Source organism: Diceros bicornis, chromosome 14 (genome assembly GCF_020826845.1).
Source record: "Diceros bicornis minor isolate mBicDic1 chromosome 14, mDicBic1.mat.cur, whole genome shotgun sequence".
In the NCBI taxonomy this organism is placed as follows: Eukaryota; Metazoa; Chordata; class Mammalia; order Perissodactyla; family Rhinocerotidae; genus Diceros; species Diceros bicornis.
The window spans coordinates 22,906,931-22,925,769 of record NC_080753.1 but is presented as its reverse complement, the minus strand read 5'-3'; the positions used below and the strand labels follow the sequence as shown (position 1 = coordinate 22,925,769).

Genomic DNA, 18,839 nt, shown 5'->3' with positions numbered 1-18,839 from the left:
AGTGGTGGTACTTAGCTCATAAAACAACATATTTTCCTCTTTTACCTATAAATTCAATGAAAGTTAAAATTCTGAAGCCTTAGAAAAACCTTGGAAATAGAGGAGAAATAATCCATACTCTCTCTCGTCTTATGTTATCACCTTCATTTTTTCCATAATCTCATCTAGATTTTGATCATATAAAAAGAATAGTTTATAAATTTATCCAAAAATAAAGTTTTACTATTGGCACATTTGTCTTGTGTCTTAAAATTATTTTGGCCTTCCTTTGGCTATAAAGTCTAGATGAGAGCCTGTGTAAGTTAGGAGGTCAGAGAAGGCTTCCATGAGATCTGAACTTATGGGTCAGAGCTAACTGATCAAAGAGTAAAGGATATCCCTGACTCAGGGACAGCTGCATCATGCTCTGTGATGAGAAGGACTGTGGTTGTCCTAGGAGCTGTGAGAAGGCTCTGGTTGAGCACAGAGGTTGAAAGGAGAGAAGTGGACAGAGGCCTGATTTTGCAGGACCTTGGAGGCCATAGAAAGAAGTTTGGCTTTTATTCTAATTGAAATGGGACACCATTAGAGACTACCAAGCAGAAAAGTGACATGATCCAATTTACATGTTTTTAAAACTTATTCTGCGTGGAGAATGAATGGATGGGGGCAAGAGTAGAAGCAGGGAATTTAATAGAGAGATGGTCGGCTTTCCTTTGAGTCACTGGAAATAATCAGTGGCCAGGTTTGAGAGAAATTTAGGAAATGAAATTGCCAGCTTGGTAATAGATCAAACACTGGGGAATGAGGGAAAGGAGGGTAATGGAATAACTTCTAGATTTCTGCAGCTGTATAGAGATGTTATTCACTGAGAATGGGGCACTGGAAGAGGGACCAAGTTGGGGAGGGAAGATTGAGTTTGTTTTTGCCCATGGTGATATTTGAGGTACTTATTCATCGTTAAATTTGAGATGTTTATTCAATGTTGTGGAAACCCAACCTTTTGAGTAACTTAACAGAAAACCCTCTTTTTTAGGAAAAAGTGTTAATTGAAGCTTACAAGAAATGCCTTGCTGTATTGATGCAGTGTCATGGTGGTTTTACTGATGGTGAACAGCCAATCACATTAAGCATTTGCGGACATTCAGTGGAAACTATCAGATACTGTGTTTCCCAAGAAAAAGTTAGCATTCACCTCCCAGTTTCTCGCTTACTCGCAGGTAAAGCATTTCTCCCCAAACAAGAAGCCTGAAATTATCTTTTAAATTGTTGCTTGCGGTTAATATTTATTGAATACTTACTATGCATTATTCTAAGAGTTTTACATGCATTAACTTATTTAATCATCACATCAGCCTATGAAGTAGATGTTATTAAGTTCGCTTCACAGATGGGAAGACTGAGACACAGAGATGGCTTGCTTATTAGTGTCACACAGCAAGACAGAGTCAGAGTAGGAGTTTTGAGGTAGTTCGGCATCAGAAGCCATGTTTATAATGACTGTACCATAGTGCCTCTTCAGACTTCTTAACTGCAGATACCACCTTTTGTTGTTTAACTCAACCCAGCTTTAAAGTCTGTGTTGTTAACAACTCAAATCAGTCTGTCACTTAAGTGATTGCTAATAAATTGAAACCACTCTAGATTTTCTTTCCCTCTAAGCTGTTTCTTACTCATTTATTGATAACGTTTTTAAGCAGCAGGTCAAGAGTGAGTCCCAGATTGGGGTGATAGGTTTTTTTTGTTTGTTTTTTTTGGTGACCAAGAGTCACCCTGAGCTAACACCTGTTGCCAATCTTCCTCTTTTTTTTTTTCGCTTGAGGAAGATTAGTCCTGAGCTTACATCTGTGCCCATCTTCCTCTATGTTATATGTGGGTCACCTCCACAGCATGGCTGACGAGTAGTGTAGGTCCACGCCCGGGATCCGAACCTGCGAACCCAGGCCTCTGAAGCGGAGCACACCAAACTTAACCATTATGCCATGGTGCCAGCCTCGGGGTGATAGTTTTTTGAACCATAAGTACTTGACTTACAAGCCATTTATACTTGGTAGAATATTTGAAGCTTCCACCTTGCAGCAGCCAAAAACTTTGAATATGCAGTTGGCCATCTCTTCAGACTCATTTCAGTACAGCTTCCCAAATGTTTGGTAGACTTCACCAGTGAGACCATATGGACCTGATACTTTCCTTTTTGAAAGGTTATTAATTATTGATTCAATTTCTTTAGTATACATAAGCCAGTTCTGGTTATCTGTTTCTCCTTGGGTGAGTTTTGGTAGTTTGTGTTTTTCAAGAAATTGGTCCGGGGCCGGCCCCGTGGCTTAGCGGTTAAGTGCACGGGCTCCACTGCTGGCGGCCCAGGTTCGGATCCCGGGCACGCACCGACGTACCGCTTGTCGGGCCATGCTGAGGCAGCATCCCACATACAGCAACTAGAAGGATGTGCAACTATCACATACAACTATCTACTGGGGCTTTGGGGAGAAAAAAGGGAAAAAAAAAGGAGGAGGATTGGCAATAGATGTTAGCTCAGGGCCGGTCTTCCTCAGCAAAAAAAAACAAAAAGAGAATCAGCATGGATGTTAGCTCAGGGCTGATCTTCCTCACACACAAAAAAAAAATTAAAAAAAAAAAAAGGAAATTGGTCCATTTCATCTAAGTTATCAAATTTGTAGACAGAGTTGTTCATAGTATTCCTTTATTATCCTTTTAATGTCCATGGAATCAGTAGTAATGATCCCTCTTTCATTTCTGTAGGCATTTTTTCATTGTTCTGAGCTTTATCACATTATCCTGCTGATAGACTCTAGCATCCCAACAATCCTTTGAATTTTTCTTGAAATCATGGTGGTTTAAGATAACCTAAACATCTGAATATCAATGGTACAACAAATAGAACAATAAATAAGTACCTAGAATAAAATTGTGATTGTAGGAAGTCTCTTAGTCCTGTAACTTGTTCAGGCCCAGTTTTGGTTTTGTAAGTGCTTTCAACATACTGAACTGTTGATCCTCAGCGTAGGGAAGTGCGGCATGGCGCTGTGAAAGAGTATTCAACTAGAATGCAGGGAAGTGGGTCCTGTTTCTAAGTCAGCTGCCGATCTTTTCTGCCTTTAAAATCTGGCTTTACGGGTAGAAGCTGATGCTGAAAATAGGGAAAATAGTCAATACTCTGAAAATGTACTAATTTCTGCCTAGGTCTTTACCTCCCTCGAATCGTCTCAGTGACCATTTTTGAGCATTCTATCTCACTGTATTTGACAAACCTTGGCCTGAATGCTTATAGTCTAATTGGAGAGCTAAGTAAATATACACAAAGCAGTTCAAGAACAGCCTGGAGTGTGTGCTAATGGAGCTTGAGTGGCAGATGTTGAGTACAAGTTATTAGAATGGGATTCGTAGTGCAGATCCTCTAGGATGAGAAAAGCCTCAAAGGCTTGACCACGTGGCCAACAGCTATTGATAAGACTGTAAAAAGCATTCTCTGTTTAGACAACAACATAAACAGGGCGACTAGTTAGCAGAATTAACTAAGGTTGAGCTATAAAAGAGCCCTTTGCAGTTAGTAACCAAAGACACTTTGATCCTAAACTGGAAGTTCTGAGGTCAGGGTTGGTGCATCCTGCAAATCGCAGGGCCAGTTTCTCTGTTCAGTTGCCAGAAGGGTCTCTCACTACTATGCTTTAAATGGGAACAAACTTCATGGCCCAGTGAAATATGACTCTTAAAGTTGGCATAACATATGTAAATTGCTTTGATAGTTATATAGCTGCTTTTGCTATGTTTCTATATCTACCATGTACTTCTATAAAATGTCATCAGTGTGTGTTGGTATGTGTAATTAAGACTGTAGTTCTAAGTGTGCCTTTGATACAGAGGTTCATGAGAATAACGATACAAAAGCTTCATTTATGGATGCAATTCATTTTATATCTTAATTTGTAACATGATAGGTTCCCAAAGAGAAAGAGAAGTTAGCTATAAAGTTGAGTGAATCTTTAGGAGTTTTTTTCCTAAATGATTTTCACTTAAAGAAATACCTTTTTATTCGTTCTTCCATACAGGTTTGCATGTATTATTAAGCAAAAGTGAAGTGGCATATAAATTTCCAGAGCTCCTACCTCTAGTAAGTACTACTGACATTTAAAAGTAAATGCCTATTTATTATGTTCCCTGTGTTTGAAATCACTTTGAAACAAACTTTATTAGTCAAGGTTCTCCAGAGAAACAGAACCGAGAGAGAGTGTGTGTGTATCTGTGCATGTGTATGTGTGCATATGCATGTATGAGTGGAGAAAGAAAGAGACAGGCAGTGATTGATTTATCATAAGGAATTGGCTCATGCAGTTATGGGGCCTGGCAAGTCTGAAATATGCCTGCAGGGCAGCCTGGCAGCCTGGAGACTCAAGGAAGAGTTGGCATTGCAATCTAAAGTCCAAAGGCAATCTGGAAGCAGAATTTCTTCATTCTCAAGGGGCCTCAGTCTTTTCTCTTAAGCCCTTCAACTAATTGGATGGGGCCCACACACATTATAGAGAGTAATCTGCTTTACTCAAAGTCTACTGATTTAAATATTAATCACATCTATGAAATACATTCACAGCAATGTCTAGACTGGTGTTAATCAAAAACTGGGGTACCATAGCCTAGCCAAGTTGACAGATAAAATTAACCCTCACACAAACATACCTTAAAATAATGTTGACTTGTGTTTTATGTGAAGCTTCTATCTCTGTCAACCAATCTTCTTTAGGAAGTTGAGATTTTTGTGTTTTTTTTATATATACAGAGTGAACTTAGCCCACCTATGTTGATAGAACACCCTCTTAGGTGTCTTGTTTTATGTGCCCAAGTACATGCAGGAATGTGGAGAAGAAATGGGTTTTCTTTAGTAAACCAGGTAAGTTTTTTAATTCTATGGAGAGTTTTCAGTCCATTCCTTGGCTTCTATGCAGGTTGTAATTTTCGATGTACTTCATCATTGAAAGTTGAGTATCCATATGAAAATTGTTTTAGAAAATAAATATAATGTTAAATCAAAAAGTTTCTCAGAACTTTTATGCATATTTTATAAGAAACAATATCAAAAGTAGAAATGAACTTAATTTTTTTGATTTTCGCTTGAAATCATTTTTAGAACAAAATTGGATATTAAAAAAACATAATAGTAAAAATCCAGATTTCATCTACTTAAGTTGGGTTAAAAGGTAGAAGTCTGTTAGTATAACTCTGAAATTGAGGTTTTAGTTTTTAAACCTCACCACAGCTTCGTATAGGATTCTTCCCCCATTTTTGGTAGCTGTAAAACTTATTGAAGCAACTTCTTCAGGAGACCCAGAAAGTTGCCTGCAAAATGTGAACCATGGAGTAACCACTATAATCTGAAAATTTCTTATTAATTAATCTCTACTAAGAGGAAACCACATTGTGTGTGTGTGTGTGTGCGTGCATGCGTGTGTGGATTACACACACTTGCACAAAACCCCTGTGTTCTTTTGGGGAGTGGGGAGAGGAAGGAGCTGCAAAATAAAAACCTATTTACCCAATATAATTATCTTTTTTAGATTTATTACTACCATAATGTGAAGTGCAGACGTGAAATGTTTGACAAGGATATAGTAATGCTTCAGGTAATTAATTAAAAGCATTAAACTTAAAGGTTGAGGGGAGTGTTTCTCTTCTTGTTATTTCCACAGAACCCAGTCACTTGTGATCAGTCCCAAATCTTTAACTCCAGTCTAGCCCTATCTACTAAGCTCCACACTCATGGCTAACAGCCTATAGAATATTTCCACCTAGTTTTCCTGGTCACATCTCAGATTTAGCATATTCAAAATAACTCCTATTTCCTCCATACCTTCTTCCTGTCTTGGGTTCCCTACCTGGTGAATTGTTCAACAATCTATACAGTTCTTAGAGTCAGAAACCTGAAAGTCATTCTTTCTTCATTGTCCTCTGGTTAAAAACCCAAACCCCTTAAACTGATTTTCAAGACCTGTGATACTTAACTATGGTAAAATTCCCTGATTTGCCATGTTCTCTCTTAAGTCTTAAACTATGCACATTTATTTCTTTTGCTGCCTAGATTACCCACCCCACCTCCTTCCTTTTCCATTGACCTGGTAACTTATTTTCCTGCATGTCTTTGTGTTTACTTTAGTGTCACTTTCTCCAGGAAGCCTTCCCTGCCACACTAAAACGTGGCTAAGTATCCCTTTGGGGAGGGCCCGTAGCATGGGGCTTCTCCCACCATAGCATTCATGACTCTGGATTGTGGTTGTCTATTTGCTTTTCATCCCCTCCGCTAAACCATGGCAACTGTTATTTGTTCCCTTTTTCGTCCATTATGCATAGCACAATGCTTGTCACATAGTCATTTTTCCATATTATTGCTGAATGGATTTAGAAATTACAGAAAAAGTTATGAAATGTAAATTTCAAAAAAAAAAAAAATTATTGATTTGAAATAAATTGAAATCTAAGTTGATTTAGAATTTATACAAATGGAATTAAAGGGAAATTAAAATTAATGTTCAAAACTTGTCACTTCAGTTAGTATAGTGTTTATCACCAAAAATTAGTTTGAGAGTTCTTGTTGAGAGTTTAATATGCTGTATATAAAAACTACTAGAAGCTTACTTGCTATACCACATTTCTCTGAGTCCATACACCAGACAGTGATAGGAGAACCCTGAAATAAAATAAGGAACTGTATTCACAGGGATATGATTAATGCAAAGCATTAAAAAGAAAGAGAACATAGAATCCATTCTATTCTGATGTGTGGGTTTAGGGGGTTTTTTTTGTTTTGGTTTATGCTTTGTTTTGTTTTACCAGCTTAGAGTCCTGTCCACACTTGTAGCTACCACGAGTAGGGATTGGGGCTAAATGGGTTTCCATCTTTTATTGGGATTGGTGAACAAGTAGCTGCTTTCTCTTGTGCAAACCAAAATCTCTTTCACTGCGTGTTTAGTAGCCCTTCTGACCTTCTTCTTTTCCTTTATCTCAAACATTAAAAAAAAAAAAAGACAGGTGTCTCCATGATGGATCCAAATCATTTCCTGATGATAATGCTCAGCCGCTTTGAACTTTATCAGATTTTCAGTACTCCAGACTATGGGAAAAGATTTAGTTCTGAGATTACCCATAAGGTAAGAGCATGTTTTATGAGACTACAACACATTATTAAAGAAGCATCTTTCATTATTTTTGGTTATGTTAATCATCTGAGATGATACAGTATTCATATTCTTATTTCTGAACTTTATGTCCCCCCACTTGGTACAGGATGTAGTTCAGCAAAACAACACTCTAATAGAAGAAATGCTATACCTCATTATAATGCTTGTAGGTAAGTTTGGATTGTTTGAGACATTTATAAATTATATTGACTTTTGTGGTAGCAAATAGTTCAGAATTTCTGAACTGTTTCTTTTGTTTGAGAGGTTACTCAGTTTCAGGAGAAGGAGATTCCAGTATCCATCTTTTTCTCCCCTCTGGTTACTGTAATGTTGAGAGTAACTGCACTCTGGTGCTCTGGAAAGAAGAGAGAGTACAACTGCTGAAGCAGAATAAACTGGAAGACTCTTTGTTTTGGGGGGAAAAGAAGGGGAACGGGAGATTTAGCAAGCAAGAATAGGATATTTAGGAGCTCTCTACTGTTACTTTCTGTCTTAGCTATGTTTCCCTCCATGGTTTTGTGGTGCAAAAGTGTCTTGACTTCAGATATAATAATTCCAAGTTGATGGAGACCTATGGCTCATGGATGCAGATTTCTTTTCCTATTGTTTATACTTTCAGTCCTGCCGCTTCCGTCTTTCCTATTCTTTTATCCTTTACCTTCTCCCACCTCCCCTGCTATTTCAGACTCTCTGTAGTCCATAAAGCAGAGAATCCTAGCTACTGTCAGGAGTGATATCTTATTTGCCACTAGATAGAAGGACAAAAGAAGGCTCTGCTTCCCTGCCACCATGTGGCAGATGGTATGAAAGCAGTTTCCTAGGCTACTGGCACAACTACTGCTGTACCAGTTCTTGACTACATCTCATGCCTTCCCACCTTCTGATCCCAGAGCTTCTCTCTTCACTGCCTAAAGCCTGCACTCACTTGTCATGTCCGAGACTCAAAAGCATGGTTGGGAGCTGCTTTCACTCTAGCTTGTTGCCAGACCTGTCATTGCTCTCCCATTCCACAGAAAGAAAAATAATTGTGCTGCATGAATTATAAGTATATATCACGTAAGTGTTGTGATTATGTTAAATATGTGTATATATACTTTGTCGTTGTTGACAGGAGAGAGATTTAGTCCTGGAGTTGGACAGGTAAATGCTACAGATGAAATTAAGCGAGAGATTGTCCATCAGTTGAGCATCAAACCTATGGCTCACAGTGAATTGGTAAAGTCTTTACCTGAAGATGTAAGTACCTATATTTTGAAAAAGGAAATTATAGAAATCCTTCCCTACCTATCAGTCTAGTGTGCACGTATAGTTTTACTTCTATATATCTTTTCCACAGTTGTAAAAACTACAGTTCTAGGACATGTATAATTCTGGTCACTCTTACTAGAAATAATTAGAGGGCCGACCCTGTGGCTTAGCAGTTAAGTGCGCACACTCCACTACTGGCGGCCCGGGTTCAGATCCCGGGCGCGCGCCAACACACCACTTGTCCGGCCATGCTGAGGCCGTGTCCCACATACAGCAACTAGAAGGATGTGCAACTATGACATACAACTATCTACTGGGGCTTTGGGGGGGAAAAAAAAGGAGGAGGATTGGCAATAGATGTTAGCTCAGAGCCGGTCTTCCTTAGCAAAAAGAGGAGGATTAGCATGGATGTTAGCTCAGGGCTGATCTTCCTCAAAAAAAAAAAAAAGAAAGAATTAGAAAAAGAGAATACTGGGGACTGGGAGTGAAAGGCAGCATAGGAATAGAATCTTTTACAGTGAAGCCTTGAAAGAGATAAGGACTCTGAATAAAAGTAAACGTGGTCCTTAGAACCGAATTTATGTATCCATTGGTGAGGGGTTGTTATAGGGTCTTTAGTACAAAGTTGCCTTGGGCTGAGATAATGCTTTATAACCTAGTATCTTGAGGAAGTGAGGGTGAGAAATACCTACTCAGCTGTGTTGAGTAAACCAAAGTTTTCCAAAGCTTTTCCCTTCTGAAGCACCCAAAGACTCTACTTAGTGAGCCATCCCTTTCATTTTAGTGAATATAAAATAGTATTCACATGGACATTCATAGGTTAATTGTAACTGTTTTTCCTCCCAGGACCTTAAGTTCCTCAGCCGCCTGTTTTTCAGCCATGGGGCTTTTCAGAAACCCAACACATATATTTGGAAAGGACTTTATTTTCATTGAAGCTTTTCAAAATGTTTTCCCAAATTTGAAAGATAGATCAAAACTTTCAACCTTAATGTTGATTCTTCTTGGACTTAAACCTATATTTGTTGCATAGTAATTCTTTTAAACTTTGTATCATGAAAAATTTCAAACATATCTGTAGAAATGGAAAACGTAGTATAGTGAACCCATCACCAGATCAGCAGACTACCAATCTTGTTTTATCTATACTCCAACCACTAATCCCTTCACCCCCACTGGATTATTTTGTAGAGAATACCAGGTTTACCATTTTATCTATAAGTAGAATTGTATATATCTAAAACAGTGGTTCTCAACCAGGGAGAATTTTGCCCTCCAGGGACATTTGCACTACTCAGGGCAGGGTGTGTGGTGCTACTGGCATCCAGTGAGCAGAGGCCAGGGATGCTGCTAAACATCCTACAGTGCGCAGGACAGATCCCCACAACAAAGAATTATCTGGTCCAAATATGTCTGTAGTGCCAAGGTTGAGAAACTCATCTGAAAGATCAAAGGCTTTTAGAAAAATCTATCCATGTGCCATTATTACACCTGAAAAAACAATAATTAGTAATTTCTTAATATCACTAAATATCTAGTCAGGATAAAAATTACTTATACTTTTGAATGCAGGAAATGAATGCTGGGTTGTTAGATGAGGAAGCAATTGGTGTTTCACTTAGACTTTAGAATAAGGAAGAATAAAATTTAAAACAGCCTTTTAAAAGTGATATATGCCTTGTACAAAGTCGTTTTTGACCAGTGAATTCTTTATTCATAAAATTCCTATTAACATTTTGTCATGAATGGGATATGATGTGGGAAATGCTGTTTTACTAAAAATAGATAAGAAATTAGTGTAACTATTTCACAAAATGTTACGAATATTTTACATAAATTTTGTGTTAAAAGTTATGTGTACGAATATCTTACATAAGTTTTGTTTAAGTGTTAAAAATTATGTACACTTTGTGTTTTCATTTAATGCCTTTTGAAAGCTGTCACCTTGATTCCATATGGTAGTGACTTGTTTTTAATTATATCAATCTGAATGAACGTTAGCTTACCAAATAAGTTTCTCTAATTGTGTATCAATCATTGTGTTTACTGTGGAATCCTCATCTGTAAAAATCAGGATAATAGTGTATCCACTTGGTAGATTGGCTGTGTGAGTCTTAATGAGATAAAAGTACAGTGCTCAGAGTGCTAGCAGATGTTGCTATTAACATGAAACACACTTATTTGTTTCCTGTACCTTTAGGAGAACAAGGAGACTGGCATGGAGAGTGTAATTGAAGCAGTTGCCCATTTCAAGTGAGTTTACTTCTAATATTTTTCATACATTCATTTTTCTTAGAGTGTTTCCTTTGATGGAACTGAGAATGAACTTGTTGCTTTCAGAGAGTGACAAACATTCAGATATTAATTCTGACCTAGATTTCTCACTGACATTTCACTTTTATGATCTGGCCCTGCGCTTGGCAACTAAAAGTAGCTTTATGAGGGTTTTCATTGTATTCAGAATAGGTGTTCATAGCTGATAGTTTCAGATAATTGAAATTAACCTGAGCAGGTGATCTAGTAAATGCACTGAGCTTTCTTAAAATTGCTTTGTTTCCCTTTGAATGTGTCGTCTAAGTTGTGGGATAGTCAATGAATGCTGCCTTCTCTAGTGTCCAGTGTGTTGCCCAGTAGGTAAACTAGTTTATCCCTTTAAGGTTGTTGAGACAGTTTCTTAATCCTGCTTATTCCTTGCTCTCTACCCCAATGGCAACGTCTTTATTTTTCTTGATTATAAAGACAATACGTGCTTTTAGAGAAAATACAGGAAAAACTATAGAAAAGATTCCCTGAACCCTAAAATTGTACCTACTTTTTTCCATTTGGTTTCAACTTATCCCAGACATCTTTACATGTCAAAATATAGAAATTAACATCACTTTTAATGATGTTCAACTGTTTGGAGGTGTCGTAATGTGTGTAACCTATTTTCTGTTGTTAACCTTTGAATTGTTGCCACTGCAGTGGCATCACGTTCACTTGTGCAGTTAGGATAACAAATTCACAGTGGACATGCTAGATAAAATGAATGCACGTGAAGCTTTGGGTGTAGATTGCCAAATTAACCCACAGAAAATAGTACCAGCTTAGACTTACCAGCAGTATATAAGAGCTCTGCTTTCTTATTCTGTTATCTAAGACTGTCTCATGAATTAGTATATGACTTTAGTAATAATATTTTAAGGACCTTTTTTTCCATAGGAAGCCTGGATTGACAGGACGAGGCATGTACGAACTGAAACCAGAGTGTGCCAAAGAGTTCAATTTGTATTTCTATCACTTTTCAAGGGCAGAACAGTCCAAGGTAATTGGGAAAATTGAAAGTGTACTGGGAGAGAGTTGGGGTTTGTTTTTTTTCTTTCCTTAAGAATTTTTACTGCTTTTCTCAGATTGAAAAAGGATACATTTTTGTTCTAGGAAATTTGAAAATATAAAAAGATATAAAGAAAAAAGTATAGATTACCTATAATACCACTACCTAACATTTTGGGTTTTCTCCTTAATGTTTTGTGTGTACGTATATGAGGTCTATATGATTATGTACATACACACACATATATAATTGTGCGTATCTTATTGACTTTTAAAGACAAATTGTCAACCTGTATTGTAATCAGTTAACTCATTTTACACTCATTTCAGAATTGCTACTACTTAACATTATGCTTTTCCATAGTGACTTATGGAATTTTCCTGGTCATTCTTAGCTAAATTTTGCTTTTTTGCAGTATTCTCTTAAAATACTTTTTCAGTAAATAGCATTTAAAAAAACTTAAACAGGAAGCTTTTGTTTAGTTTTTGATGCATCTCATAGAGCTCAAACCTAAAAAGGTTTTGGTTTTTTTGTACATGTTTCCCCTGCATTTTAAAGCAAGAAAGAACCCATTTGGGGGATTCTTTTAGCGGGGAAAAAAATAATAACCTTGATATATCAACTTGGGGGGAACTGCAAAACTGAGAATAAAAAATCTTCTAAAATCAGAAGATAATATGACATGACAAAGATGAATTTATGTCACTAGTTTTGGATATTAGGTTGTTTTGTATTACTAATTCCCTGTCTAAATTACTTTCTTTTTTGTTAGGCAGAGGAAGCTCAACGGAAATTAAAAAGACAAAATAAAGAAGATACAGGTATTTTTAATCTTTCCAAAAATCTCATGCCAGTCTCTTTTACTTGTTAAACATTGTTTTCTGTTGACCATGATGATTATGCTTGATGAAGTGGAATATTTAAATACAATCTTCCGAGTGAACATTCAGAGGACTAAAAATATGCTAATATAGAAATAGTCTGTAGTGAGTCACCTCTGGGTTAATGGTTTTATCTCAGATCCTAAGACATTTCTAGGGAAAAGAAAGGCTTTCCTTTGTGCTGCTATTTATGTAGCTGTTTTTATGCATTTGACTGACCTTAAGAAGGTAAAGTATAGCTTCAAGATGTGTGGTAATGAATATTCTTTGAGTGAAGACTATCAAAAGTATCTAATACGTTAGCTCAGGGCGAATCTTCCTCAAAGAAAAGGAGGAGTGTTGGTGACACATGTTAGCTCAGGGCGAATCTTCCTCAGCAAAAAAAAAAGGTATCTAATAAAGAGATAGTTTTGTTTTTATTTTTTTAAGCATGTTCTACAAAAGAAACCAATAACTTTGTTTTCAGCACTTCCACCTCCAGTTTTGCCTCCATTCTGCCCTCTGTTTGCAAGTCTGGTTAACATTTTGCAGTCAGATGTCATGTTGTGCATCATGAGAACAATACTGCAGTGGGCTGTAGAACATAATGGATATGCCTGGTCTGAGTCCATGCTGCAAAGGGTAGGTTTGAAGACATTTATTATTTATATCTTACTGGTTTTGTAGTAAAAGCCAAAATATTCTCGTCAGTATCTGTACACAGAAAACTTAAGACAAAATGTAGTGTTACCTTAATTTGAAATAGTGTATATTGTTACTGCTTTTGTGTCTGACAATGAAAATGAGAGCCTGGTGGGTTTTTTTATACCATATGGTTGTGATTGTCTTGGTCCTTTTGGCCAACTCCCTGCCTCTCATTGATTGGTCCTGATATGTCTTTGTTTATGCAGTACTCTGATATTTGTATAGCGTGTTATCTTTGACATATGTTTTTCATTTAATTCTCTAAAATAACCTGTGAGTTCATCAGTATTCGTATTTTGCAGTTGAAGAAATTGAAACTCAGAGACTTATGGTCCTATAGCTAATAAGTTGCAAGTCCAGAACCTTGTTTGTATTTTACTTTATAGCTTCAATATAAGTCATTCTTAAATTACTTTCTCGTTGAATTCACACAACACCCCTATGAGTAGATACAACTTTTTCCATTGTATAGATGAAGTCAAGTTTCAGTGAGATTCAGTTAACTTGTCCATGTTGATCAACTAGTAAGTAACATAATAATAATTATTCAATTAATAGAAGTAGCCTACTCTGTGCTTTGTTCTGTGCTAGGCACTTTTACGTACAATATTTGTAATCCTCAAAGTCTAGAGGGTGGCCTTGTGTGTGTGTGTGTGTGTGTGTGTGTGTGTGTGTGTGTGTGTGTGAGAGAGAGAGAGAGAGGAAGATTGGCCCTGAGCTAACATCTGTCCCATCCTCCTCCGCTTTGCATATGGGATGCCGCCACAGCATGTCTTGATGAGCGGCGTGTAGGTCCAGACCTGGGATCCGAACCCGTGATCCCCGGGCTGCTGAAGCAGAGCGCAGGAACTTAACCACTGTACCACCGGGCCAGCCCCTTTTTTTTCTGTTTTAAAGATGATGAAATTAGGCTCAGAGGAATTCCCTGAAGGCATGCAGCTAGAAAACAATGAAGCCAGGATTCAAATGAAGGCGAGCCTTTTTCCAAAACTACTATTCTTTCCATTGTCTCAGCAGGCTTAAGTATCTCATTGGCTAAGAAATGTGCATAGTTACACCACCACCCCCATTTATAAACATACACTTAAAATGTAAAAACACGAGCTGTGGTATACTAGAGACCATCTGTATTATATGAGCAAAAGATTTGTGGGAAATGATGGAGAAAAAAAGAGTGAACGGTATTTACCTTATGTGTACGTTTGGCTTTATGTCACTCAGGCTAACCTAGTTCTTCCAAGTCTCTGACAACCACAGTAGACCTGTGTGTAGGGAAAGATAGAGAGACACCACACACATATCTCCTTCAAAAATTGGGGAGTAGGATAAGAGCAATAAAAATGCAAATGGATTCAGTGTAGTCATATATTTCCTTAGAAGTTTGGTAAGGAATTTTTGTGAGATATACTGAAGAACTATGAAATCTTTATGAAATGTGGCATTAGAGACAAAAGTATGTCTCTTCCTGAGATGATTAAGAATTTCAGTCCTTAGAAAGAGAAATTGGGGCTGGCCGCATGGCTTAGCGGTTAAGTGCGAGCACTCCACTACTGGCAGCCCGGGTTCAGATCCCAGGCGCGCACCGACACACCGTTTGTCCGGTCGTGCTGAGGTGGCGTCCCACATACAGCAACTAGAAGGATGTGCACCTGTGACATACAACTGTCTACTGGGGCTTTGGGGAGAAAAAGGGGAAAAAACGGAGGAGGATTGGCAATAGATGTTAGCTCAAGGCTGATCTTCCTCACAAAAAAAAAAAAAGAAATTGAGCTAGGTAGTATTAGAGACTACATAATTACATGATAGATGCTTTCAGTTCTAATTATTTGGCTTGGCCACTGATTCTTAGGAAATTTTTTTAAGACTGTAGTGTAGGGACAGAATAAAACTGAAAATTATACATTATACGAATTGCTGGTAGTAATTTTAAGTTACCCTAAGAATTTGCAATTGTTTTCTTCCTAGCTGAAATAGAAATTTTTGTTTCTTTGCTGAGAATTCTTTATTAGAAAATGAACTTTAAAATTTGAATTTAATAAAAATTAGTATTTCGAATTGTTTTTTATGGTACTTAGTCTGTTTGATTTATCTTTTTTCAATAGTAAATTCTTGTCTGTTATTTCTTATGAAAATATGTACTTGATTTTTGTTTTATTAAAAGATACAAAACATTTTGTATTTGAGGTGTTACATTTAGTTGGCATGGCGCTACAGGAAGAAAAACAGCATTTGGAGAACGTGGTGGAAGAGCCTGTGGTAACATTTACCTTCACCCAGAAGATGTCGAGTACGTGTTCACCTTTTCCTGAACTTACTCAAGATAGCGATGATTTTAAATATGTAATGTAACTTCTTTGATCATCTAGGTTCTAAATAGGTTATATTAAATCCAAATTTCTGAGGCTATATGTATTCATCTGTGTATTAAAGGTACTGTATCAGATCTTCATAGATTTTTGTAAAAGTACTTAAGGCCTACACTACTTAAAATACACAAATTATAATTCATAAACAGAAAAAAATAATGAGAAGTCCTTAGTCTGAAATTAGTATAGCACATATATCTAAACTCTAGGACACACTTTTAAAAACACAAAGTATACCATCAGAATGTCTTTTTTTTTTTTTTTTCGTGAGGACGATTAGCCCTGAGCTAACATCTGTTGCCAATCCTCCTCTTTTTGCCCAGGAAGATCCGCCCTGGGCTAACCTCCAAGCCCACCTTCCTCTTCCTTTGCTGTGTTGGGACGCCGCCACAGTATGGCTTAACAAGTGATGCGTCGGTCCGCGCCCGGGATTGAACCAGTGAATCCCTGGGCCACCAAAGCGGAGCACGCGAACTTAACTGCTATGCCACCGGGCCGGCCCCCAGAATTTCATTTTTAAATTGTTGCCGTTATAAAAACATACTGAAAATAAGAAAACTAGCTATAGGGGATGAGATTATCATTTCATATAAAGTGATGTGACCTTTTTTAGAAGGCCAGAGAGATGTTTTTTCTAGCTTTTTATTATTAAAAATTTTTGACTTATAGACAAGTTGAAAGAGTTGTACAGTAAACGTCTGTGTGTGTACCACCTAGATTCACTAGTTAGTATTTTGCTATATTTGCATACTTTTTTGAACCATTTGTTTTAGACACCATAATATTTCACCTCTAAAGAAAGGCTTTTACTTTATTAATTTTCAGAATAAGCAGTTAGACTAATAGTTACCTGCAGTGGTGGCAACTGTGAATCATTTTTGTTTGCTTAGAGTTTTTTTCTTTTTTTTTTTTTTAAATATTACTTGTGAGTTTTCATTTATTCAGTGTTTTATAGTCAGTTATAATCAATATCCCCTTTGATGCTCGAACCATGCCAGTTTGGTCAGTGGGAGTCTGTTCAGTGGGCTTCTGTGTCCTTTTGACCCAACCCCATTAGTGTCTGAGCGCCAGCTTGCTTTTTGGCACAAAAGATGTCCTAGGCTCAATCTTGTACTTTCCCTGCCCCAGACCTGCCATCAACCATTTGCTGAGGGGTTTAAATGAATTTATGGTAGTATAGTAGGAGTTTATGAATTCCTTGATTGCAAAGGATTATTTCTATAACTTTGTACAGTGTCATGTTCTCTGCCATTTCTTCCTAAGACATAATGACTAAGAGAGTGCTAGGTTCTCCTGGGGGGTGGGAGGAATAGTCCTGTTTGCTGCTAGAATTCTATTTTTCCCTTTTTGCCCTCGTCCAGGGAAGGGAGTGCCAGCCTTTCCCTACTCTTTAGCTGCCAGTATTTCTTTCTATAGATTAACATTGTGTCTTTTGCCTTCTGTCTCTCCAGTGCTTTTATGTTAGGATAAGCACACAGAAAACTCCTTAATTTCATTCACTCATCAGTATGCAATCTCAGGTTCTCTTCACTTTCTCTTTCTTTCTTCCTTTTCTTTCTTTTTTTCTTTCTCATTCTTTCTTTTCTCTTTCAGCAGTCGTTTTCTCTGGCCATTCCTCATATTTCTCATTAAACATTTTATAGCATTAAAACACTTATTAGAGTCAGATCCCTAATCCATAGCCACAAAATTTTACATCTGGAAGAATGTTAAAGATCACATAGTTCATTCTCTTCCTCTGTTAGGAAAGAGGAACATTTTGCCAGAATGGCAGCACTTAAATCAATAAAATCAATAATTAGACATTTCTGACTATAAAACTAAATTAGCTAATATTGGATTAAATGTACTCAAGATTATGGACTTGACTTTTATATCTTTTCCTCAAATAAGGAAAGAATTCATAGAGGAAGAAATTTATTTTGAATCTAGGTTTTATTAAAAAAAAAAAGGTCAAAACAAATAGATATATTTATACACACATGCACCCCTGTAATCCTAATTCATTTTCTTAGACTTGTAAAATCTCAGGTAGACCTTTTAGCTGGGTTCTTAATTTTGCTGGAGGCTATGTTAAAACAGTCATTTGGTGTAAGACATCAGTTTTGAATGATTAAAGCATTCTAGTTGTTAACAACTTGTTTGTAAAGTACAAATATGTCACATTCTCGAGAAGTATTAAAAATCTCTCATAAGTAGAACTGTAATGAAATGATGGGCAAACGATGTTATAAGCAACTTCACTTATCTTCTTGTGCTTAGTAATAAGCGCTATGAAATGTTAGCTGTTGTTATTGTGCTTTTTATTTTTTTCACCTTAGAACCTGGTGAAGCACCAAACAACTCTCCTAGCATACTAGCTATGCTGGAAACATTACAGAATGCTCCGTACCTAGAAGTCCACAAAGATATGATTAGGTGGATATTAAAGGTAAAATTTCCTGCATCACTCTGCTTTTTGTGAGAAACATTAAGTATTTGTTATCTTTAAATTTTGATAATGTTCCATGGCTTCAGAATAAATGATACTTTTTTTTGTAGACTTTTAATGCTATCAAGAAGCTAAGGGAGAGTTCATCCCCCAGTCCTGTGGCTGAGACACAAGGAACCATAATGGAAGAGGTATAAGAAGTGTGGTAATACTGAAAAATTGTAGCAAGTTCACTATAAACAATTAAATTTATCTGCAATAAGTTGATAGTTGATATTATTTACAAAAATGTAAATTCCAAGAAATGTGTCACTATTTATGTTTATTTGTTGTAGCAATTTTTTTGGTCTGCTTTTTTTTTTTTATCATGTTAGGTTGATTAAGAAATCTTTTCTCTTGTTCAGATGAGTGGGATTGTAGAATAGTTTTTAGTTAGTATTTACAATAAAGATATTTATGCTTTAGGGAAAAATGTGCATTTAGCATCTAATGGTCTAATTAAATGGAGTGTAATTTCAGAATTCAAGAGACAAAGACAAAGCTGAGAGGAAGAGAAAAGCTGAGATTGCCAGACTGCGCAGAGAAAAGATCATGGCCCAGATGTCTGAGATGCAGCGGCACTTTATTGATGAGAACAAAGAACTCTTTCAGCAGACTTTAGAACTGGATGCCTCTACCTCTGCTGTTCTTGATAATAGGTAAGAAATAATCAAAAGTGTTTTTTTTTTTTTTTTTTTGCTAGGGAAGATTCAC

The 18,839-nt window shown here is 36.9% G+C and overlaps 1 protein-coding gene across 6 annotated transcripts in view; it reads left to right on the top strand.

The window, feature by feature from the left end:
• Positions 1-18,839, top strand: part of UBR2 (ubiquitin protein ligase E3 component n-recognin 2) — a 114,684-nt gene that overhangs the window by 67,836 nt on the left and 28,009 nt on the right. For all 6 annotated transcript variants that reach the window (XM_058554367.1, XM_058554365.1, XM_058554366.1 and 3 more), the window contains 15 exons: positions 1,016-1,199; positions 4,047-4,108; positions 4,772-4,882; positions 5,547-5,612; positions 7,011-7,133; positions 7,270-7,333; positions 8,275-8,399; positions 10,612-10,664; positions 11,613-11,715; positions 12,497-12,545; positions 13,072-13,226; positions 15,474-15,576; positions 17,977-18,086; positions 18,197-18,277; positions 18,606-18,784. In XM_058554367.1, the coding sequence (XP_058410350.1) occupies positions 1,016-1,199; positions 4,047-4,108; positions 4,772-4,882; positions 5,547-5,612; positions 7,011-7,133; positions 7,270-7,333; positions 8,275-8,399; positions 10,612-10,664; positions 11,613-11,715; positions 12,497-12,545; positions 13,072-13,226; positions 15,474-15,576; positions 17,977-18,086; positions 18,197-18,277; positions 18,606-18,784 (1,568 nt within the window). The remainder of the gene's footprint in view (positions 1-1,015; positions 1,200-4,046; positions 4,109-4,771; positions 4,883-5,546; positions 5,613-7,010; positions 7,134-7,269; positions 7,334-8,274; positions 8,400-10,611; positions 10,665-11,612; positions 11,716-12,496; positions 12,546-13,071; positions 13,227-15,473; positions 15,577-17,976; positions 18,087-18,196; positions 18,278-18,605; positions 18,785-18,839) is intronic.